Here is a 17953-nt window from a genome sequence, read left to right as displayed (position 1 = left end):
AAGGGAGCCTGGGAGATCTTTTGCAATATTCAGGGTCAGAACAAGGTGAACAATGTGCTTAGCTTAGAGTGAAACAGATACAAATCAGCTGGGCCAAGTTTTTGGATCCTCAACCACCCATTTGTTTGGAGCCATTATGTGCTCTTCTGTCAGTACTTAATCAGGTGCTTCTCCTACTGACCATCTATCTGAGTTTCTTGGTAACTTTCTCTTTTAGTGCTTATCTCCTGAAATTACTCATTTCGCTGGCTGCATTTTATGTTCATTGCCTTGGAAAGTCTGACCTGATACAATACTACCGTATGGAAATGCAGTTGGATACTTAATTGCAAACACAAGCGACATCTTGTCAACTACTGGTAAATAGCAATGGTACCATATTACTCAATGGTAATTAACACTAAATAGTATCAAAGATAACTGCAAAGCATGATCTTATAATCCTCTTCCAACTCACTTCAGTTGTGTCTAATTCAGAAAAGACAGTTCTTGAAATATAGTTATGTTATAGAATGATTTATGCCACTATGCCGTATTCAGACCAAGTCAATTGTACTTGTATATGGTCCAGGAAATCTGGAGATTTGACTACTACAACTTAATAACAGAAGAAATAGGAAGCGTTTGGGAACCATTGAGGCTGCACTGCTATTCAATATAATCATGGCTGATCTTTGTGTCAACTCTGCCAGCACACTGTTTTCTGTAATTTACCCCCTAAAATTAACAACAGTTTTCTTTGGTGAATGTGAACATCAGGCCCAGAGTGATACCTAAATCTAATCTCAGCAAAGATAGATCCTGGTTGATTACCAAATTACATCCACATGATTCTCAGAACAGGATCCTGCTGGATCTTCAGAAAGGCAATTGGTTATTGGCTGCTAATGTTGAAACTGGGATAACGTTCTGGGCATGTGAAGAAACATAAGTTCAGCATAACAACACAAAGGAAGGTTACGGTGGTTGGTCAAGGTTAATCTTCTCAGTCACAGGACTTCACTGCAGAGGTTCTTTAGCTTATTCTAATTTTCTAATCTGCCTGTTCCGAGTTATCATCACTTAGCTCTGGAACAGAAGGGATTTGAACAGAGGCCTCCTTGTCTAGGGACACTACCACCGCACCACAACAGCCCTCAGATTATTATCCTGGGTCCAACCATCTTCAGCTTCCCTCCATTATAAAGTCAGAAGTGGCGATGTTTGCTCATAATTGGACAATGTTCAGTGCCATTTGCTACTCTTCAGATACTGAAGCAGCCCATATATAAATGCAGCAAGACCTTGACAACATTCATTAGTCAGACTTCATGTAATATGCAGCAAATAATATTCACACTATACAAATGTCAGGCAATGACCATTTCCAGTGCTCCAAAAGCTAGTGCTTCCAAATAAACCTTTTGGACTATAACCTGGTGTTGTGTGATTTTTAACCATTTCCAACAAAACAGAATCCAACCACTTCACCTTGATAATGCAGTTATCAACATCCTGGGGGTAACTGTCAACCAGAACTGATTTGGACATATAAATACACAGCTACATGAGTAGGTTAGAGGTTCATAATTCTATGGCAAGTAAGCCTCCTCCTGACACCTCAAAGCCCGTTCTCCAACTACAGGCATAAATCAGGCATGTGATAGAATACTCCCCACTTGTCTGAATAAGTGCAGCTCCAACAACATTTAAAAAGTTCCAGAGTAAAGCAGCTTGTCTACTGGAATCCCTAATCTAACATCTTCAACATTCACTCTTTCCACTGCTAAGGCACTGTGGCAGTAGTATACACCAACCATAAGATAGACTGCAATAATTCACCAAAGAACCTTCCAAATTTGCACTAAAAGGACAGAATCTGGAGATACTTTAGAACACCACCAGCTGTAAACTCCAAGCCATATAGCAGCTTGATTTACAGCTATATTATCATTCCTTCATGGTGGCTAGGTCAAACTCTTGGAACTCTCACCCTATTAGCACTATGGTTATTCCTGTACCACATGGGTTACAGTAGTTTTGAAAGCAGCTTAACAGCACATTCTTGAGTAAAAATAGGGATGCTCAATAAATACTGGCCTAGCCAGCAATGCATGCGTGTCCTTAATGGATTAAAACAAAAACACCTGGAAGGATCATGGAATAAATAACAGTAAGGATAGATAATAAAATTTTGTGGATATGACTTATATGGATTGGCAAAAGCAGAGGATAAGTTCCAAATAAGAGAGATGAGTGAATGATAATGACTTAAGGAATTAAGGGGAATGCTTTTTAACATATATGCAGAACCTTAGAGAGCAGGAAAATAAAGAAATGGTAAAGACAAGTTTTTCATACTAGAGAGACACAGTCATACAGCATAGAAAAAGACCATTTAGCCCATCATGTCTATGGTAATCCAACAAACACCAAACTACATTAATTCCATTTACTGGACTTGATCCATAGCCTACTAAGTCCTGGCATTTTAAGTACTCAACCAGATGCTTCTGAAATGTTGCGAAAGTACTTACCTCCATCACCCTCTTAGGCAGCATGTTACATATTTCTAATACCATCTGGGTGAAAAAAAATCTCAGATCTCCTCTGAGCCAGTTGCTCCTCACCTTAAACTTATGTCTTCTGGTCTTAGGCAGGTCAACTATGGGGAAAAGATTCTCATGATCTACTCTGTCTATGCTACTCATAATTTTGTATTCCTCAATCAGTTCCCTGCTCAGCCTTCTTTGCTCCAAGGGAAACAAACCCAGTCTATATAGTCTCTCAGAACTGAGACTTTTCATCCAGGTAACATCAGCAAGCTTCACACGATCAGGATGAAAGATCATATCCAAACAGAGACACAGCCCATGTGAATATACAATTCAGGGAATTTGGAGGCAATATGGAAAGGAGGGGAGGAGTTTTTTTTTGCTTTTCTTTTCATTCATAGTTTGGAAGGTTTTCCTAAACAGGATAAACTGAAGCCCAAGATCAGGGGCCCAGCACAAAAGAGTGACAATACAGGTGAACCGAAGTTCATTGGTTGGGAAAAGCCACGTATTTATCTATTTACAATAGGTTACTTTCAGATTGAAGGTAAATAGGAGACATATTCACAGGCTACAAACTAAAAAAAAGCAGTGCAAAACTTTAAAAATCAAATTAAGAACTAGGTAATTAAAATAGATATGCCTGGCCAGGAGATGTGTATTAACTGTGTGATGTGGGAACTGATGGACCCCACTGTTGTTCAGAGTGATTACAGCTGTAGCAAGTAATGGTTGCTTCAGGTAATCTAGCTCAGAGCTAATGTGCTGGAGTCTGAGCTTCGAACATTGCCAAACATCAGGGAGAAGGTGTTACTGACTTGAAAGCTATGTTTCAGGAGGCAGTCACACCCTTAGATTCATTATCTCAAATTCAACCAGTGGTCAGAGACAGGTGGGTGTGACGATGACCGAGGCAGTGGAGGTATCCAGGAGGTAGTGCTGAAGTAGCCTCAGCTCTGAGCTTGTCTAACAGGTTTGTGATTGTTGCTCCCTATGTGGATGAGATTGGGGGCTGTGGGGAGGATGAGCAAACTGACCATAGTAACATGGTGCACAGAGCTATTCAAGAGGGAGTAGCAAAGAGAAAGGCAGTTGTAATTGGGGATAGTATACTCAAGGGAATACACATCGGTACCTGTGGCCAGGATCAAGAGTCCTGAAGGCTATGTTGCTTACCTGATGCTTGGGTTCAGGATATATGTTTGAGTTATAAGTAAAGTTTGAGTTATAAGGAGAAGCTGAATAGGCTGGGACTTTATTCCCTGCATCAGTGGAAGCTGAGGGGTGAATTTATAGAGATTTATAAAATCATGAGGAGCACAGTTAAGTGAAAAGCCATGGTCATTTCCCCAGGGTGAGGGAGTCCAAAACAAGAGGGCATTGGGATAAAGTGAGAGGGGAAAGATTTAAAAATGACCAGAGGGGCAACTTTTTCACAGAAGGTGATGTGTGTATGGAATGAGCTGCCAGAGGAGGTGGTAGAGTTCAGTTTAAGAAACTTGGTCAGCATGGATGAGTTGAGCCGAAGCCATTTCCGTGCTGTAAGGCACAATGACTCTATATCATCTGGACTGCAAAGGAACTTAAGAGTAGGAGGGGAAAGATCCAGTATTGTGGTCCATATATGTACCAACAGTATAGGTAGAAAGAGGAAACAGAGTCTGCTGAGGGAATACGAACTAGGGGCTAAATTAAAAATCAGAACCAAAAAGGTAATAATCTCTGAATTATTATCTGAGCCACAAGCAAATTAGCATAAGGTCAACAAGATAAGGAAGTAAACGTGTGGCAGAAGATTGATGTGGGAGGAATGGGTTTGAATTCATGGGACAATGGCACCAGTACTGGGAGAGGATGCTGTTACGATGGGATGGGCCCCACCTGAACCATGCTGGGCTCAGAGTCCTAGTGGAACTCATAACTAAGGCTGGGATAGGGCTTTACACTAAATAGTGCATGGAATATTATGGAAAATAGTTAGGGGGAGAGCTAGGTAGACACAGAATCTATATGGCTAGAGTTGAGAAACCATAAAGGAAAAAAGACCCACTTAGGAGTCCTGGCAGTAGTGAGGATGTGGGGAAGAAAATTAATCAGGAGATATAAAAATCATGTAAGAAAGCTACATGGGGGACTTCAATATGGGAAAATCAGGTTGGTAGTGGATCTCAAGCAAATGAATTTGTGGAATGTCTACAAGATTTCCTTTGGAGCAGCTTGTGGTGCAGCCCATGAGAGAACAGGCTATTCTGGATTTGGTGATATGTATTGAGTCAGACTTGATTATGAAGTTTAAGGTGAAGGAACTCCAACAGGGTAGTCACCATAATATGATAGAATTCACCCTGCAGCTTGAGAGAGAGAAGCTGGAATCAGATGTAACAGCATTACAATTGAGTAAAGATAACTACAAAGACATGACGAAGGAGCTGGCCAGAGTTGATTGGCGGAAGGGGGGGGGCACGCAGGGAAGATGGTGGAGCAACAATAGAAGGAGTCAGGCAGGGTTCCAGAGACTCAAAATAGCTAAGGTAACGTGCCTGTTTAAGAAGAGAAGGAGGCAGAAGAAGGGAAACTGCAGGCTAGTTAGCCCAAGCTTGGTCGTTGGTAAGATTTGAGAGTCTGTTATTAAGGATGAGATTGTGGAGTACTTGGAACAGCCTGGTAAAATAAAGTTGAGTCAGAATGGCTTCGTGAAGGGGAAGTCCTGCCTGACAAATCTGTTAGAATGCTTTGAGGAGGTAAAGAGCAAGTTAGATAAAGGAGAGCCAGTGGACCTGATCTATTTGGATTCCTAGAAGGCCTTTGACAATGGCTGCATGAGAGACTGCTAAGTAACAGCCCAGGGCATTAGGGGCAAGTTACTGGTGTATAGAGGATTGGTTTGTAAATACTCTTCAATGAAGATGCTGCTTGGCACTCTCAACTTGCATAAACTTCTGGGGGTATATTTGTAGACATTCCTGATGAATCCATGTACTCAGGAGCTGTGGGGACCCTTGAACTCGTACTGCAGCCAAAAGAATGTACTTTCCCTTACTCCAATTTCATCTGTATGTTCTTCCCCTCATTCTCACATGCTGATTCATTTTGCTTCATGTAAATAATTCATTCCCAAGAAAGGACAAGCTTGTATTGATACTTCCTATTGCATAAATGTATGATACAAGTGCTGTAAGATTTTCTCAAAAACAGTAGCAATAATGTGTTATTTTATAGTGCCTACAACATAGTAAAACATTCAAAGGCATCTCAACACTGTCTAAGCTTTTATTCTCACTTTCTCAATATTTCAAGGTAGTCCTAACAACGGGCTGTACCTAATGTTCTTTAATAAAGCAAACTATACTAAAAAAATTGAAAAGTAATATATCACAATAAAACACATAAAATGCTTACAATCACAAGTGAGCTAATTCACATCAACTGAAAACAAGTGATCAGCCTGCCCTGTCTGAACTTCCAGTGATGGATCAGACAACACTATCATTAACGAGCTAACTATTGCTATGAAGTAAGCTTTCTTATATCCTTTTTCAATACAGACACATTGCATGTTGAAACTTGTTGAGACTGTTTAGTCTCCAAGAATTTGATAAGTTTGACTACAACAACACAAAAGTGTCATCCACCATGGCTGGATTGATCAATTGCAAATTAAGACTTGTTTGTTAGAAAGAAGCAGAAAAATGATTTTTACTTCAGCCTTAGCTTGCTCCTGCTATTACCACCTTTATGTCATAAGATATTTATTTGGCACAATTCTACAATCAAGCACTCTCTTTTTAACTGATAAACAATTATATAATCATCCAGTTCATTGTCTCTGATTTAAACCAATACTTCAGACTCTCAGACATGTTGTGATAATTGCAAGTGTATCTGCTCTCCTTGTCCTGCTAGATGACAATATCTGTGTGTTTGGAAGGTGCTGCCTAAGAATCCTTGGTGAATTCCAACAATTTGTACTGATGATCAAGAGTAGACTCATGGAATGGTAATTAGGTGGGTTGGATTTGTCCTGCATTTTGTGTACAGAACACATCTGGGCAATTTTCTATATTGTTGGGTAAGTGCCAGTTTTGTAGCTGTACTGGAACAGTTTGGCTCGGGGTGAAACTTGTTCTGTCTTTGGTACTTCTGCAGAATGTGTCATGGTCAATAGCCTCTGCAGTATCCAGTATCTTCAGCTAGATCTTGGTGTCACTGATCTCTGATGCAGGGAAGAAGCCAAGATGGATCATCCACTCAGCATGTCTGGCTGAAGATTGTTACTGGGGACAAAGTCGGTGATTAAGAAATGATATTTTGAAGGCAGTGTCAAAGTTAATTGTTTTGGTCTCCTCCATAATTATTTGGAAGTTTGTCTATTTATTCCATTAGTCAGGCAACTAATACCACAATTCAGAGACAGTAGAACAGTGTAGTAATTTGTATTTTGCTTCATGTATGAAGCGCAGCAGTAATTGGTTAAACCTCACATCACAGCAGGAGGTCAATCCACTGTCCTTTAACAGCAGCAGTCCTAAGGCATTTTTGTTTTCAGCTCCAAACTCAATAATGCAACATTGTTATTTTCAGATGATAGGCTAATTGTATTGAAAGGATTGGAGGTCAATTTCCATAGAGGTTTCTGTTGCTTATTTGTCGTAACTCCCTTCAAAGAGGATTGGAAACCACAGAAAACAGCATGAACAGTGTTTTTCTACGATGCTTGTGGTACATTTTCTATGCTAAAAAGTGACTTAGCAAGAGAACTGCAGCAGAAAGTTATTGCCATTTTTTTTCATCGTTGTAGTTACCCTGCTCCTGCATACTTGGCAGGATGCCATTCTGTGCTGGAATCAGTGAAAGCATTAATTTGTGGTTCCATTAAAAAAAAATCAATGGATCAACATTTTTTTTAGTTAATTTAATCATTTTTGAAAGAGAAAAAGGAAAAAATATAAAGAAGCAGCTTTATAACAGGAAACTATAGTAATACAACAACATAAGCAAAACCAGGCAAGGTCTTATAAAACAAAGTTTTGTATCGTCCTGGATGCTAACTGTAAGATGATGGAATACCTTACCAACTAGGATCCAGAACTTTAAGAGATTTTGTAATGATCTGAGGTCCCTGCAACTTTAGAGTTGATTGCATGGTAGCATTTATAATAATTAGGACCAATTAGGATACATAACATTAAAATGATGCAAAAATGACTTTGAATTCTGCCCTCAGAAATTCCCTGATTTTGGGTAGTATTTGTTTTGTACAAGACATCGTTGTAAAAGTTGCATTGGTAGTCAATACAGTTGCATTGAATACTTAGCTGGCACTTGCAAAAGTGAATGGCCGATAGTTCGCACTATCAACAACGACATCTAAATCTGTATTAACATTAAAACATCAATTACAATATGTATGCTGTGGTGTCAGCAGCATGATAACATTCAAGGACCAACAAACTGTTGGAAAGGGAAAAATAAATTTTGATTTTAAATATCTCGTCTCAGGTAGAAATTTACACAATCATGACAAAACATATACCATATCAAACAGTTACTCTTTCATGTAAATTGAAATAGGATCAATGATGATAGATTAGGGTAATATGTTTACATGTTTGTGTTGTCAGCGTATTTTCACAAATGAGATAAGGGGATAACTTTAACAATTTGAAGTTAAGCTGTGAGCATGGTGTGCATGAGCCTGGGAAAACTACCACTGAGGGTACCAATGACAGTATTTTATCTTAGAGAACAACATCTAACTTTTCAACTTAGGTTGAAATGACAAGGGCCAAAGCCTGAGAATGAGCATTTTGACAGGACCAGAAAATTGGTCCTCCTGGCTTGTAAGGAAATCTTTTAAAAATCTATTTGCCTGGGCCTCAATCTTCTGGTTTCAGGCACTATGAGTCAGGCAATGAGTTACATAAGCACAATCAAATTATGTTGCATCTGGATGATCCCTGTATTTGTATAATGATGCGACCAGGCAGGCAAAACTGCTGGAAAGTGGCTTTTAAAATGATGGCTGGCAAGAAAATGTTGGGAAATCAACCATGAGCACCTTTATCAACACTTCTTTAACATCACTGCAGCCAGTCCTTTCTATTGCCTCAGCAGGATATAAATCTCGTCTTCTGATGCTTTTACTTTAAGAACCTTAGAATTGGTCTATTATAACATACTCTAGTCACCTTGTAAAGTCACTAGTCTCAAAATTTAATCCATGACTAAAAGTAGTTTTTAGTGTAGATTTACATTGCAATATAGCATTAATACGAAACAAAACTGACGCTGCAATGTGCATATCGCTGAATCTGCAGTCAGGCATCACCCTGAAGTCTCATAGGATTCCCAGGGCATTAAAATCTGATATACAAGAAATGAAGTTTAGTGTTAACATGAAAATGAAACTGCTTACATGCTTTAATTAATTTAAAGTAGTATTTTTCTTCAGGGAACACATGACATTATCTTTTATCTACTTGATCACCTAGAATTCACTTTCATGTTTTACAAAGGTTCTAATGCAGTTCAAAGGTAGAAATGTATTCATTGTAATTTTATTACCAAATAACTTCTTTACTTGGAAAGTGGTAAAGGATTGCGTAAATTCTGGACATTTCTTCCATTGCGCTGTGGCAATCAGATGTTTTGCATAATTGCTCTGTATTTCTTCTGGTGTTCAACCAGCTTCAGAAAGACTTTGTATTTGTTGTCATAAAACCTACAAAACAAATATGCTCAAACTATTTTAATAATAAACAAAACTTCTAACAATTGATTTCTAACAATATGAGATGCTTTGATCAGATTTGCTTCATCTAGAAGACTTTAAACCAAATTTAAATAGTATTTCAGTACCAAAATGTTCTCTGAATTTTCAGCTAGAAACAAAAATCTCATACAAACTTTGCTGGTCCTTAGGCTAAAGCCAGTTTCCCCTGAGATTTCCTCTCAGCACACAGATGAGCAAGATGCATGGGAATGATGCACAACATGCTTACGTTTTGGCCCCAGATGTTTCCTGTGTTGTTTTTAAATGGTGGAAGAAACATTGTCTTATCCTTGTAGCTTTTCTAGAGTTCAGTAGCCATGTAACTATAATTATATTCTTTCAGAAAGTTAAAAAATCACAAGCAGATTTTGTAAAACAAATATGAAAAACTCATAGTTAAAACTATAAATTAAACTACCTATTCACTTAAAAATGAAGAATATGTGAAAATCATTTTGTGGCAAATAAATAGCTTGCAGGCAGGAAATGAATTAGCCAGCAATCTAATAAAGAGGTTCACTTTAGGTTACAGTCTAATAGAAGGGTTCTGTAGAAATAGAATACAAAATGATTTTAACCATTTTGTGAAACCTAGGGTTAGATCACAGATTTGAAATCACTCTCTTGTTGTTTGTTACACAGCAGACATTTCCTGTTACAATTTATATTGATTATAGCAGTGATTCTTCAAATGTAGAAAATTTAGGAGTATAGTAGTTGCTAGTTGAATTCATTAAACTGTTAATACTGGGTTTTTTAAAAACATAATTTAACCAGTGATATATTTTTAAACAAAATAACTGATTTTTACTATTTTTGGAGTATTCTAATCTGGCTGCATATTCAAAACTGTTCTGGTGACATCTGTTCTCTATTGTGAATTGTGTATATGCCCATTGTACGATTAAATATGCCTTAAATGTCTACATCAAAGGAATTAGAAGTGTTGGATTCTATATTTAACTGAGTAAAAAGTAGAGTGCAAGATTTACAATACTTGATGACTGATTAAGTAAAGCTGTTTCACTTTCCTACTTGGAAAGGGTCAGATATTTCTTCGCTTTCTATCACGGAGGTTTTTGTTTTTATTCACTCATGGGACTTGGGCTAGCATTTATTGCCTGCCTCTAGTTGTCCTTGAGAAGGTGGTGATGAGGTGCCTTCTTGAACTGCTGCAGTCCATATGCTGCAGATAAATCCACAATGCTGTTAGGAAGGGAATTCCAGAATTTTGATCCAGTAACAATGAAGGAATGCTGATATATTTCCATGTCACAATGGTGAGTGGCTTGGAAGGGAACTTCCAAGTGGTGGCCTTCCCACATATCTTCTGCCCCTGACCGTAGAGATGGAAGTGGTTGTGAGTTTGGGAGGTGCTATCTGAGGATCTTTGGTGAATTTTTGCAGTGCATCTTGTAGAAATGTTTATAGATGTGGTGCCAGTCAAGCAAGCCACTTTGTCTTGAATGGTGACAAAGTTCTCGAGTGTTGATGGAGCTGTCCTCATCCAGGCAAATGCGGAGTATTCCATTATACTCCTGACTGTGCCTTATAGATGGTGGACAGGCTTTAGAGAATTAGGAGGTAAGTTACTCCCTGTCATATTCCTAGACTCTAAAGTGCTCTTGTAGCCACTGTATTTATAATGCTAATCCAGTTCAGTTTCTGGTCAATAGTAACCCCAATAATGTTGATAGTGGGCAATTTGGTGATGGTAACTTCATTGAATGAAAAGGGGTGGTGGTTAGATTGACTCCTATTTGAGAAGATCATTGCCTGGCCTACTTGTTTACTTCAAAGGTGCAAAGCAGGGGCAACAGGCTGAGAAATTCATGGCAGGAATTTAACTTTATGCTGTTAGCAAAGCTCCAAAGATTTTCCAAGGGGGAGAAAATAGTGCTTATACCTAGACCTGAAGACAAAAATGACACCAAATAGTAATGCAAAATAATTTTCATTTATATTGTTCTCACTGCTTCGACATGGCAATGCTATGCAAATGCGATTGATCTGCCAGCCACAATTGGTTGGCATAGAGCCCAAAGAATACTGTTTTTTCTATGTTGGAGGGATGTGGGCCAGGTGCTGGCAGCTAGGACTAGATTGGGTTGGGATATCTGGTCGGCATGGACGGGTTGGACCGAAGGGTGTGTTTCCATGCTGTACACCTCTATGGCTCTATGTCCCTGTAAGGAGTTGCCCATTCCTACCAGATTTCCAGGCCTCTCGACAGAAGTGGAAAAGATGTTGGCAAAAAGCTTTTGCATTAGTGACTGTGAATAGATAGGGACAAAAAATGTGGAAATGTTAACTTATGAGAAGAACAAACTGCGAGACATGCAGAAGGGATTCTTTAAGCAAAGCTAATGAAAACTAGGGGTTCAGTAATTGAGAAGAAAGGGCTGGGTGCACATGGTTTTAATGAAAGGGACATTTCAGTAAGTTGACAATAAAGCAAACCATTTCTCCCCAAAGTAAATGTGAGATGTTAAAATCAACATTAAGTAGAAATGGAAGTGTTGAAATTAATGCTATGAATGGAGACAAATTAGATATTGCTAATTTTTTGCTATTCAAAGTAATTCCCCTTTTAAATATGCACGTTTAAAGTGATAGGAACTGTGTTGCCTTTTATAACTTCAGGGTGCTCTTAAAGTACTTCACAGCAAACAAAATAATAGGTGGTCACTGTTTTAATGCACAGAACCTGGCAACAAAACAAAATTATTTTTAAAGCTCACAATTTATTTAGTGAAGCTTTCCAAGGGGTACAGATTAGAATGAAAAGAAAATCTTTATGTGAGAAGTCTTACACTCAAAAAGAATTATTGAATTATTGGGCAAGATATTGTTTGGTGGAACAACAATGATGAGGCAAGTAATGAAAATCTGGCAGGAAATCATGGTTAAAATTGCTCCCATTTTTATTCATTTACAGGAGAAATCCACAATATACGGTGTGTCTTGGATGGTCTCTAGCATACAATCCAATAGTATTGTGTAGCCTATGGCATGCAAACCTCAATAATTCACTCCGAAATAAAATTATAGTTTGAGTGTGCTTACTAGAGGAGGTTAACAATTATACTAAGCATTAATCTCGTGTAACAATGTGAAGCAACATGAATGTAATACCCTGGCAATACAATGTCTTGGGAACATTCATATTCCATAGAATGGGAGAGTCAAGAAGATCAAACCTTTCCCCAAAAAGCTGCTGAATACTGTCCAGCAAAAGGCTGAAATCGATAAAAGTTGGGTAAACAGATCATCTGTCTAACCTCGAGTAAAAAATGAGGTCTGCAGATGCTGGAGATCACAGCTGCAAATGTGTTGCTGGTCAAAGCACAGCAGGCCAGGCAGCATCTCAGGAATAGAGAATTCGACGTTTCGAGCATAAGCCCTTCATCAGGAATAAGAGAGAGAGAGCCAAGCAGGCTAAGATAAAAGGTAGGGAGGAGGGACTAGGGGGAGGGGCGATGGAGGTGGGATAGGTGGAAGGAGGTCAAGGTGAGGGTGATAGGCCGGAGTGGGGTGGGGGCAGAGAGGTCAGGAAGAGGATTGCAGATTAGGAGGGCGGTGCTGAGTTGAGGGAACCGAACGACGTTTCGAGCATAAGCCCTTCATCAGGAATAAGAGAGAGAGAGCCAAGCAGGCTCAACTCAGCACCGCCCTCCTAACCTGCAATCCTCTTCCTGACCTCTCCGCCCCCACCCCACTCCGGCCTATCACCATCACCTTGACCTCCTTCCACCTATCCCACCTCCATCGCCCCTCCCCCTAGTCCCTCCTCCCTACCTTTTATCTTAGCCTGCTTGGCTCTCTCTCTCTTATTCCTGATGAAGGGCTTATGCTCGAAACGTCGAATTCTCTATTCCTGAGATGCTGCCTGGCCTGCTGTGCTTTGACCAGCAACACATTTGCATCTGTCTAACCTCTCCTACATGAAACTATTCAAGAAAGTTGATAAAAAAGGAAACAAATGAAATTAAGAACATTTTAAAATTAAGTACCTTTTTTGCCTTTCATCTGGATGAATTATTTCTCCAATCTTTTCCATTTTTTCCATAGCTTCCTGTTGAATATATGAAAAAATGCTCCCATTATATAAATATGAAAAATGTTGAGATATCAACTTATTACATAGTACTGGGACACTAATAATTTATTTTTGATTGGGACATCAAAAGCAGGAATATAAGATTATAAGAATGCATATAATGTCAAAATGGCATTTTGCCACCAATCAATGCACTGAATTACATACACAAACTACTGAGATCAACACATTCTATGCCAACCATCTGTTTGTCCTCTTTGATTAGTGAATCATTTTCAACTGTCACAGGCTGTATACTTCCCCTTTCAATTGAGCTGTTGCATCATACCTAAGCTTCCTTACAAACTTAATAAACTACCCTAAAATTATTCAGGGCATACTTGACTTCCATTTTTAAGGTATCTGTGGCTCACAAACCCAAAAATTTACAATAACTACTGTGAGGCTCATGCTCATAGCACTATTTCTGTGAGTATGATTTCATTATTGACAAGCAATTTCTGACTCCTGGAAGCTGACGTGGGAGTCGGTTATGCTGCACAATCTTGTGTCTCTGATGAGAAACAACAGCAGCAACACCAATAGCAGTATAACAACTGAAATAACATAATTTTCAGCAGCATCAGTAGTTGGCTTTTCAGCAGCAACATGCTGCCTCAAAGGACAAAGGGGATGGACACAGAAACCCAGCTTGATGGAGGCAATACCCAGAATAACAGAAAATCAACCTTCTTAACATCATGCATGTGCAGGCAGTGCCTTAAGCCTCTTAGATTTTTGAGACAAATCATTGCTAATGACCCCTGTCTTCTGAAACAAGAGCTCCCTCCTAATAGACCAGGTGGACATATATAGCCAGTGGCTGCCAAAGTTGCTATAATTGAACGGTTCCTCTCTGGTTCTGTGCCATCCCTTGAAGCTGTACAATTTGTCCAGCTGCAAGGTAAGAGAGCAAAGAGTATAAAAAATGCATTGTGCAATGCAGTAAAGACAAAATTTGTAGTAAAGACAATGAGGTGTGTGGGTATGAGATCATGCAATGAGGATGGTTATGTATGTTGGCTGTGCAAGTGGAAATGTGACATGCCTAGACATGAATGACTGGCACTACAAGGTGTACTGGTCTGAGATGATGTGTAAGTAAATGCTTGAAAAGTCATAATGCAAGGCTTTACTCCTGTGAGGATTTCACCACTGCTTTTACCACGCTTCTCAAGTGGCTGAGGTAACTGGAGTTCTTTGGATGCTGTCTCAAGGATGGAACAATCACAGTCTTGCTGCTTACCTCGTTTATTCAGCCCCTTGGGTTTTTTCTACCAGAAACAGGATAATAATGTCATGGCTAAGAGAAAGAGCTATAGCATAGCCCCTTTCAACTACAAAATGGCTCATAATTAATTGATGGCCTCCCCACTTATTTGAGAGTGTCTCCTGTTAGGATTGCTACTGTGTTTTCTAATAGGGTGCTTCCCAGGGTGGAATCTAAATGTTATTAACTGTTTTCTTGCACATCTTTTGAGTGCTACTTTGGTGCTAGGACTTGATTTGCCGTTTTATGAAATAATTGTCTCCAAGATTGAGGTGGATCTTGCTTCCTAGCTTCTGAATTCGGAAATGGACCTGCTATAGATTTCCATTTCTGCTACTTTCAAGGCAAACTAGACTTTCTGCCATTGATGCAAACAAGAGGGATCATTCTCAAATACTGGGGTCTTGGTAGACTAACTACACTATCACCATTGCCCCTTATAGCTGTGCAACAGTTACTGGCTAGGCCTCATTAGGCCATTGGTCTACTTGACAGCAAATATTTATCACCAACGATACCAAGGAAGAAACAACATGAGCTAATCAAGCAGCTCAAGAAGCCAATATTCTGAGCGTCTTTGGGAAAAAAACACCAATTGCATTAGGATCACAGCCAGAGTGAAATTTCACCACAAATGTTTCTGGTGTTGCCTTGCACTCCACCATGGACTGCAATATCCATAGTGCATCAGGTGCACTTATCAGACATTTGCATTTATAGAATAGTTTTTAATGCAGCTCACCAGTTCTATATTAAAGCTTGGAATTCATTCTTCTTTAATGCAGCTTCCATGAAGTATCATTTAGTTGAACTGGAATGCAGGCAAAACCTCCAGAACAGAAGTCATTTCTCTTCTACATCTGTCATATGGTGTGGCTCACAAATGCTCTTTGTTTCATCCATTGCATCTCTGTCTGCCTGACTCTCTACATCTCACAAACTGAATGCAATTGTGCAGACTGGGACCCATTGAGGGCATGATATGAAATGCTTGCTACTACTGAATTTTGCTTGTCTTCACCTGATATATTCACAGACAGAGAAGAGGGAGAAAGATTACAAAAAGGCATGATGTGCAGCTTTCTCAACATAAGGGTAATCTTCACATTATGGGGTCCCAATGTGGACTCTTTCCACAAAACCTGAAAATTAACATATGAATTGGAGTAAGGAATATCACAGAGAAGGAATTCAGGAAAAGAAAATGCAAAATCAGTGCAGATGCTAAAATGTAAAAGAGAGCAAAGGCTGTAAATATGCAATGGGTCACAGAGCATCTATGGCGAGACATTTGGCTAGATTTTAATATCTGGGTTCCCATCCTGTGCTGAAAGATTTGGGCGATCTCACCACCACTTTGGTAGCTCAGCCTAGAGTAATCACACACTGTGAGGTGGTTTAATTGGCTCATGACAAAACCTCTACCTCCAAAGTTAAAAGAGCCAGAGTCAAAGTGCAAGAAAAATATTGTACAGGGTAATGTTACTGGAAGAGTTAATGTTGAAGATTGCATTAAGCTTCACACAATTTAATGATTTAATGCAGTCATACTTAACAGAATTAGAAGTTTGAAAAGGTGAAAAATAATACATTACAATGCTGAACAGTTTTTAATGTTTTAGACAAGGAACGTAAAATTGCATTGCTATTTACAGATATAAACATCTTCCAGGGAAAGAGAGTACAGAAGACTTGAGGTACTGCAAAGTTAAAAGTTTTAAAATAAATGGAATAAATAATCACATTCGGAAGACACGACAGGAGAACCAATACGAACTGCAACATTTTTTGTTTATTGACTCATGGGATGTGATGGGCCAAACAGGACACGGGATTGGAGAAAAAAACGTTCTTAAGATACGGAATTGCTTCAAACAGAAATATTAAAGTGCAAACAGACCAATTAAATACCCAACTGGATTCATTGGATTGATGGCTGATGACATGAGAAATCTCCAACACATAAAAGAAGGTACCAATATGGTGTTGTCCAAGGTTTGGACAATTCCCTCAATGTGAGAACAAATAATACTCTTGGAAAAAACTAAATTAGCAGAAGAGTTCATTTCCAGGGGAATCCATAATTAATTTCATTAATGATGCTCAAAGATTAGTGGAAATCTGAGAATTCAGAAGAGACAGCATTATTGTTGAAACAATTGACGAGTCTTTGGCAGATTTGTTCTAACCCAAAACAATTTGACTTTGGAGAAAGCTATTCAGCTTGTGTCAAAAGCAGAAACCAAGAACAAGCAGACAAATCCTGAGAGAAGGTCAAACCATATCAGAAGACAGCAACAGAACCTATCCATTTTTTCAGGTATAGATATTTTCAAACAACCTGTTTAGTTGTATTATCACACATCTCTGGACTAGGTAGGACATGAACCCAGGTCTCTTGGCTCAAAGGTAAGACACTACCACTACACCACAAAAGTCCCTACTTTATTAGATATAAGCATTTTAAAGCACAGGTGACAAGCTAAGACTAAAAACAAGCCACCCAAGGTACTAACAGTCTGTCAGTGCTGTGAAACAAGGAAGCCTCACAAGCACAAGCACTGCCCACTGAAGAACTTTCAGATGGCAGAAATCAGCAAAGTGCTTATGCAGAAGCTAATACTGACAACAAGGTTAAGCGGTAGTTCAGACAACAAAATCATTTGCGGAACAAATTGTTATTGTAGATTTGAGTTTGGAGTCAGATGATGAGATGTGCAAGTTCAAGAACAGCATTTCAATTCTTTGTCTTCCAAAGCAAAATTAATAGCACCAGCAACTGAGTTAATGCTAAGTAAGCAATAATCCTTCAGTACCATGACTGAGGGTGAAACAAAAATGTCTGATGGACGGGTACAATGATAATGAAGAGCAAATTAAAAAACAGCTAACCTAATTAACAAGTTGAAGTAAAGAATTTGCACAGTTCAATTTCGTTATAGACCCGTAATGAGAATAATGATTTGCTGGACAAGTTGAAGATGAACTTTATATGGAAACCAGATAAACATCCATAGATTCAGGATACAGTCAAAAAGAAGAAACTACTCAGTGCAGAAATCCAGTATTCTGTAAAGACGAAAGTAGTTGAATACTCTAGGTAGCAGTTTTCTGTGATGGAAACTCATGAGACTAAAAGGTCCCTGAATGTTGTTATGGGGCAATTGTCTGATTCAGAACAGACAAGTTCTTTTGCGAAAGACAGAAAGATATTCAGGAAATTGAAAACACTCCGAAAACTGTATCAATCTCCTGGATTAGCAGGAAAAACCTCCCCC

The 17953-nt window shown here is 38.9% G+C and overlaps 1 protein-coding gene across 3 annotated transcripts in view; it reads right to left on the bottom strand.

The window, feature by feature from the left end:
• Positions 1 to 7528: 7528 nt before the first annotated feature.
• The window catches only part of fggy (FGGY carbohydrate kinase domain containing), a 352865-nt gene continuing 342440 nt past the window's right edge, over positions 7529 to 17953 (bottom strand). For 2 of the 3 annotated variants that reach the window (XM_060829806.1, XM_060829809.1), the window contains 2 exons: positions 13320 to 13381; positions 7529 to 9255 (listed from right to left, as the gene is read on the bottom strand). In XM_060829806.1, coding sequence (XP_060685789.1) covers positions 9174 to 9255; positions 13320 to 13381 — 144 coding nt within the window. In that variant the 3' untranslated portion in view covers positions 7529 to 9173. The remainder of the gene's footprint in view (positions 9256 to 13319; positions 13382 to 17953) is intronic. The other variant, XM_060829807.1, reaches the window with a different exon arrangement.

This window comes from Hemiscyllium ocellatum, chromosome 9 (assembly GCF_020745735.1).
Source record: "Hemiscyllium ocellatum isolate sHemOce1 chromosome 9, sHemOce1.pat.X.cur, whole genome shotgun sequence".
Lineage (NCBI taxonomy): Eukaryota > Metazoa > Chordata > Chondrichthyes > Orectolobiformes > Hemiscylliidae > Hemiscyllium > Hemiscyllium ocellatum.
The sequence above is the reverse complement of the archived record's forward strand: the minus strand, read 5'-3'. Positions and strand labels throughout refer to the sequence as shown.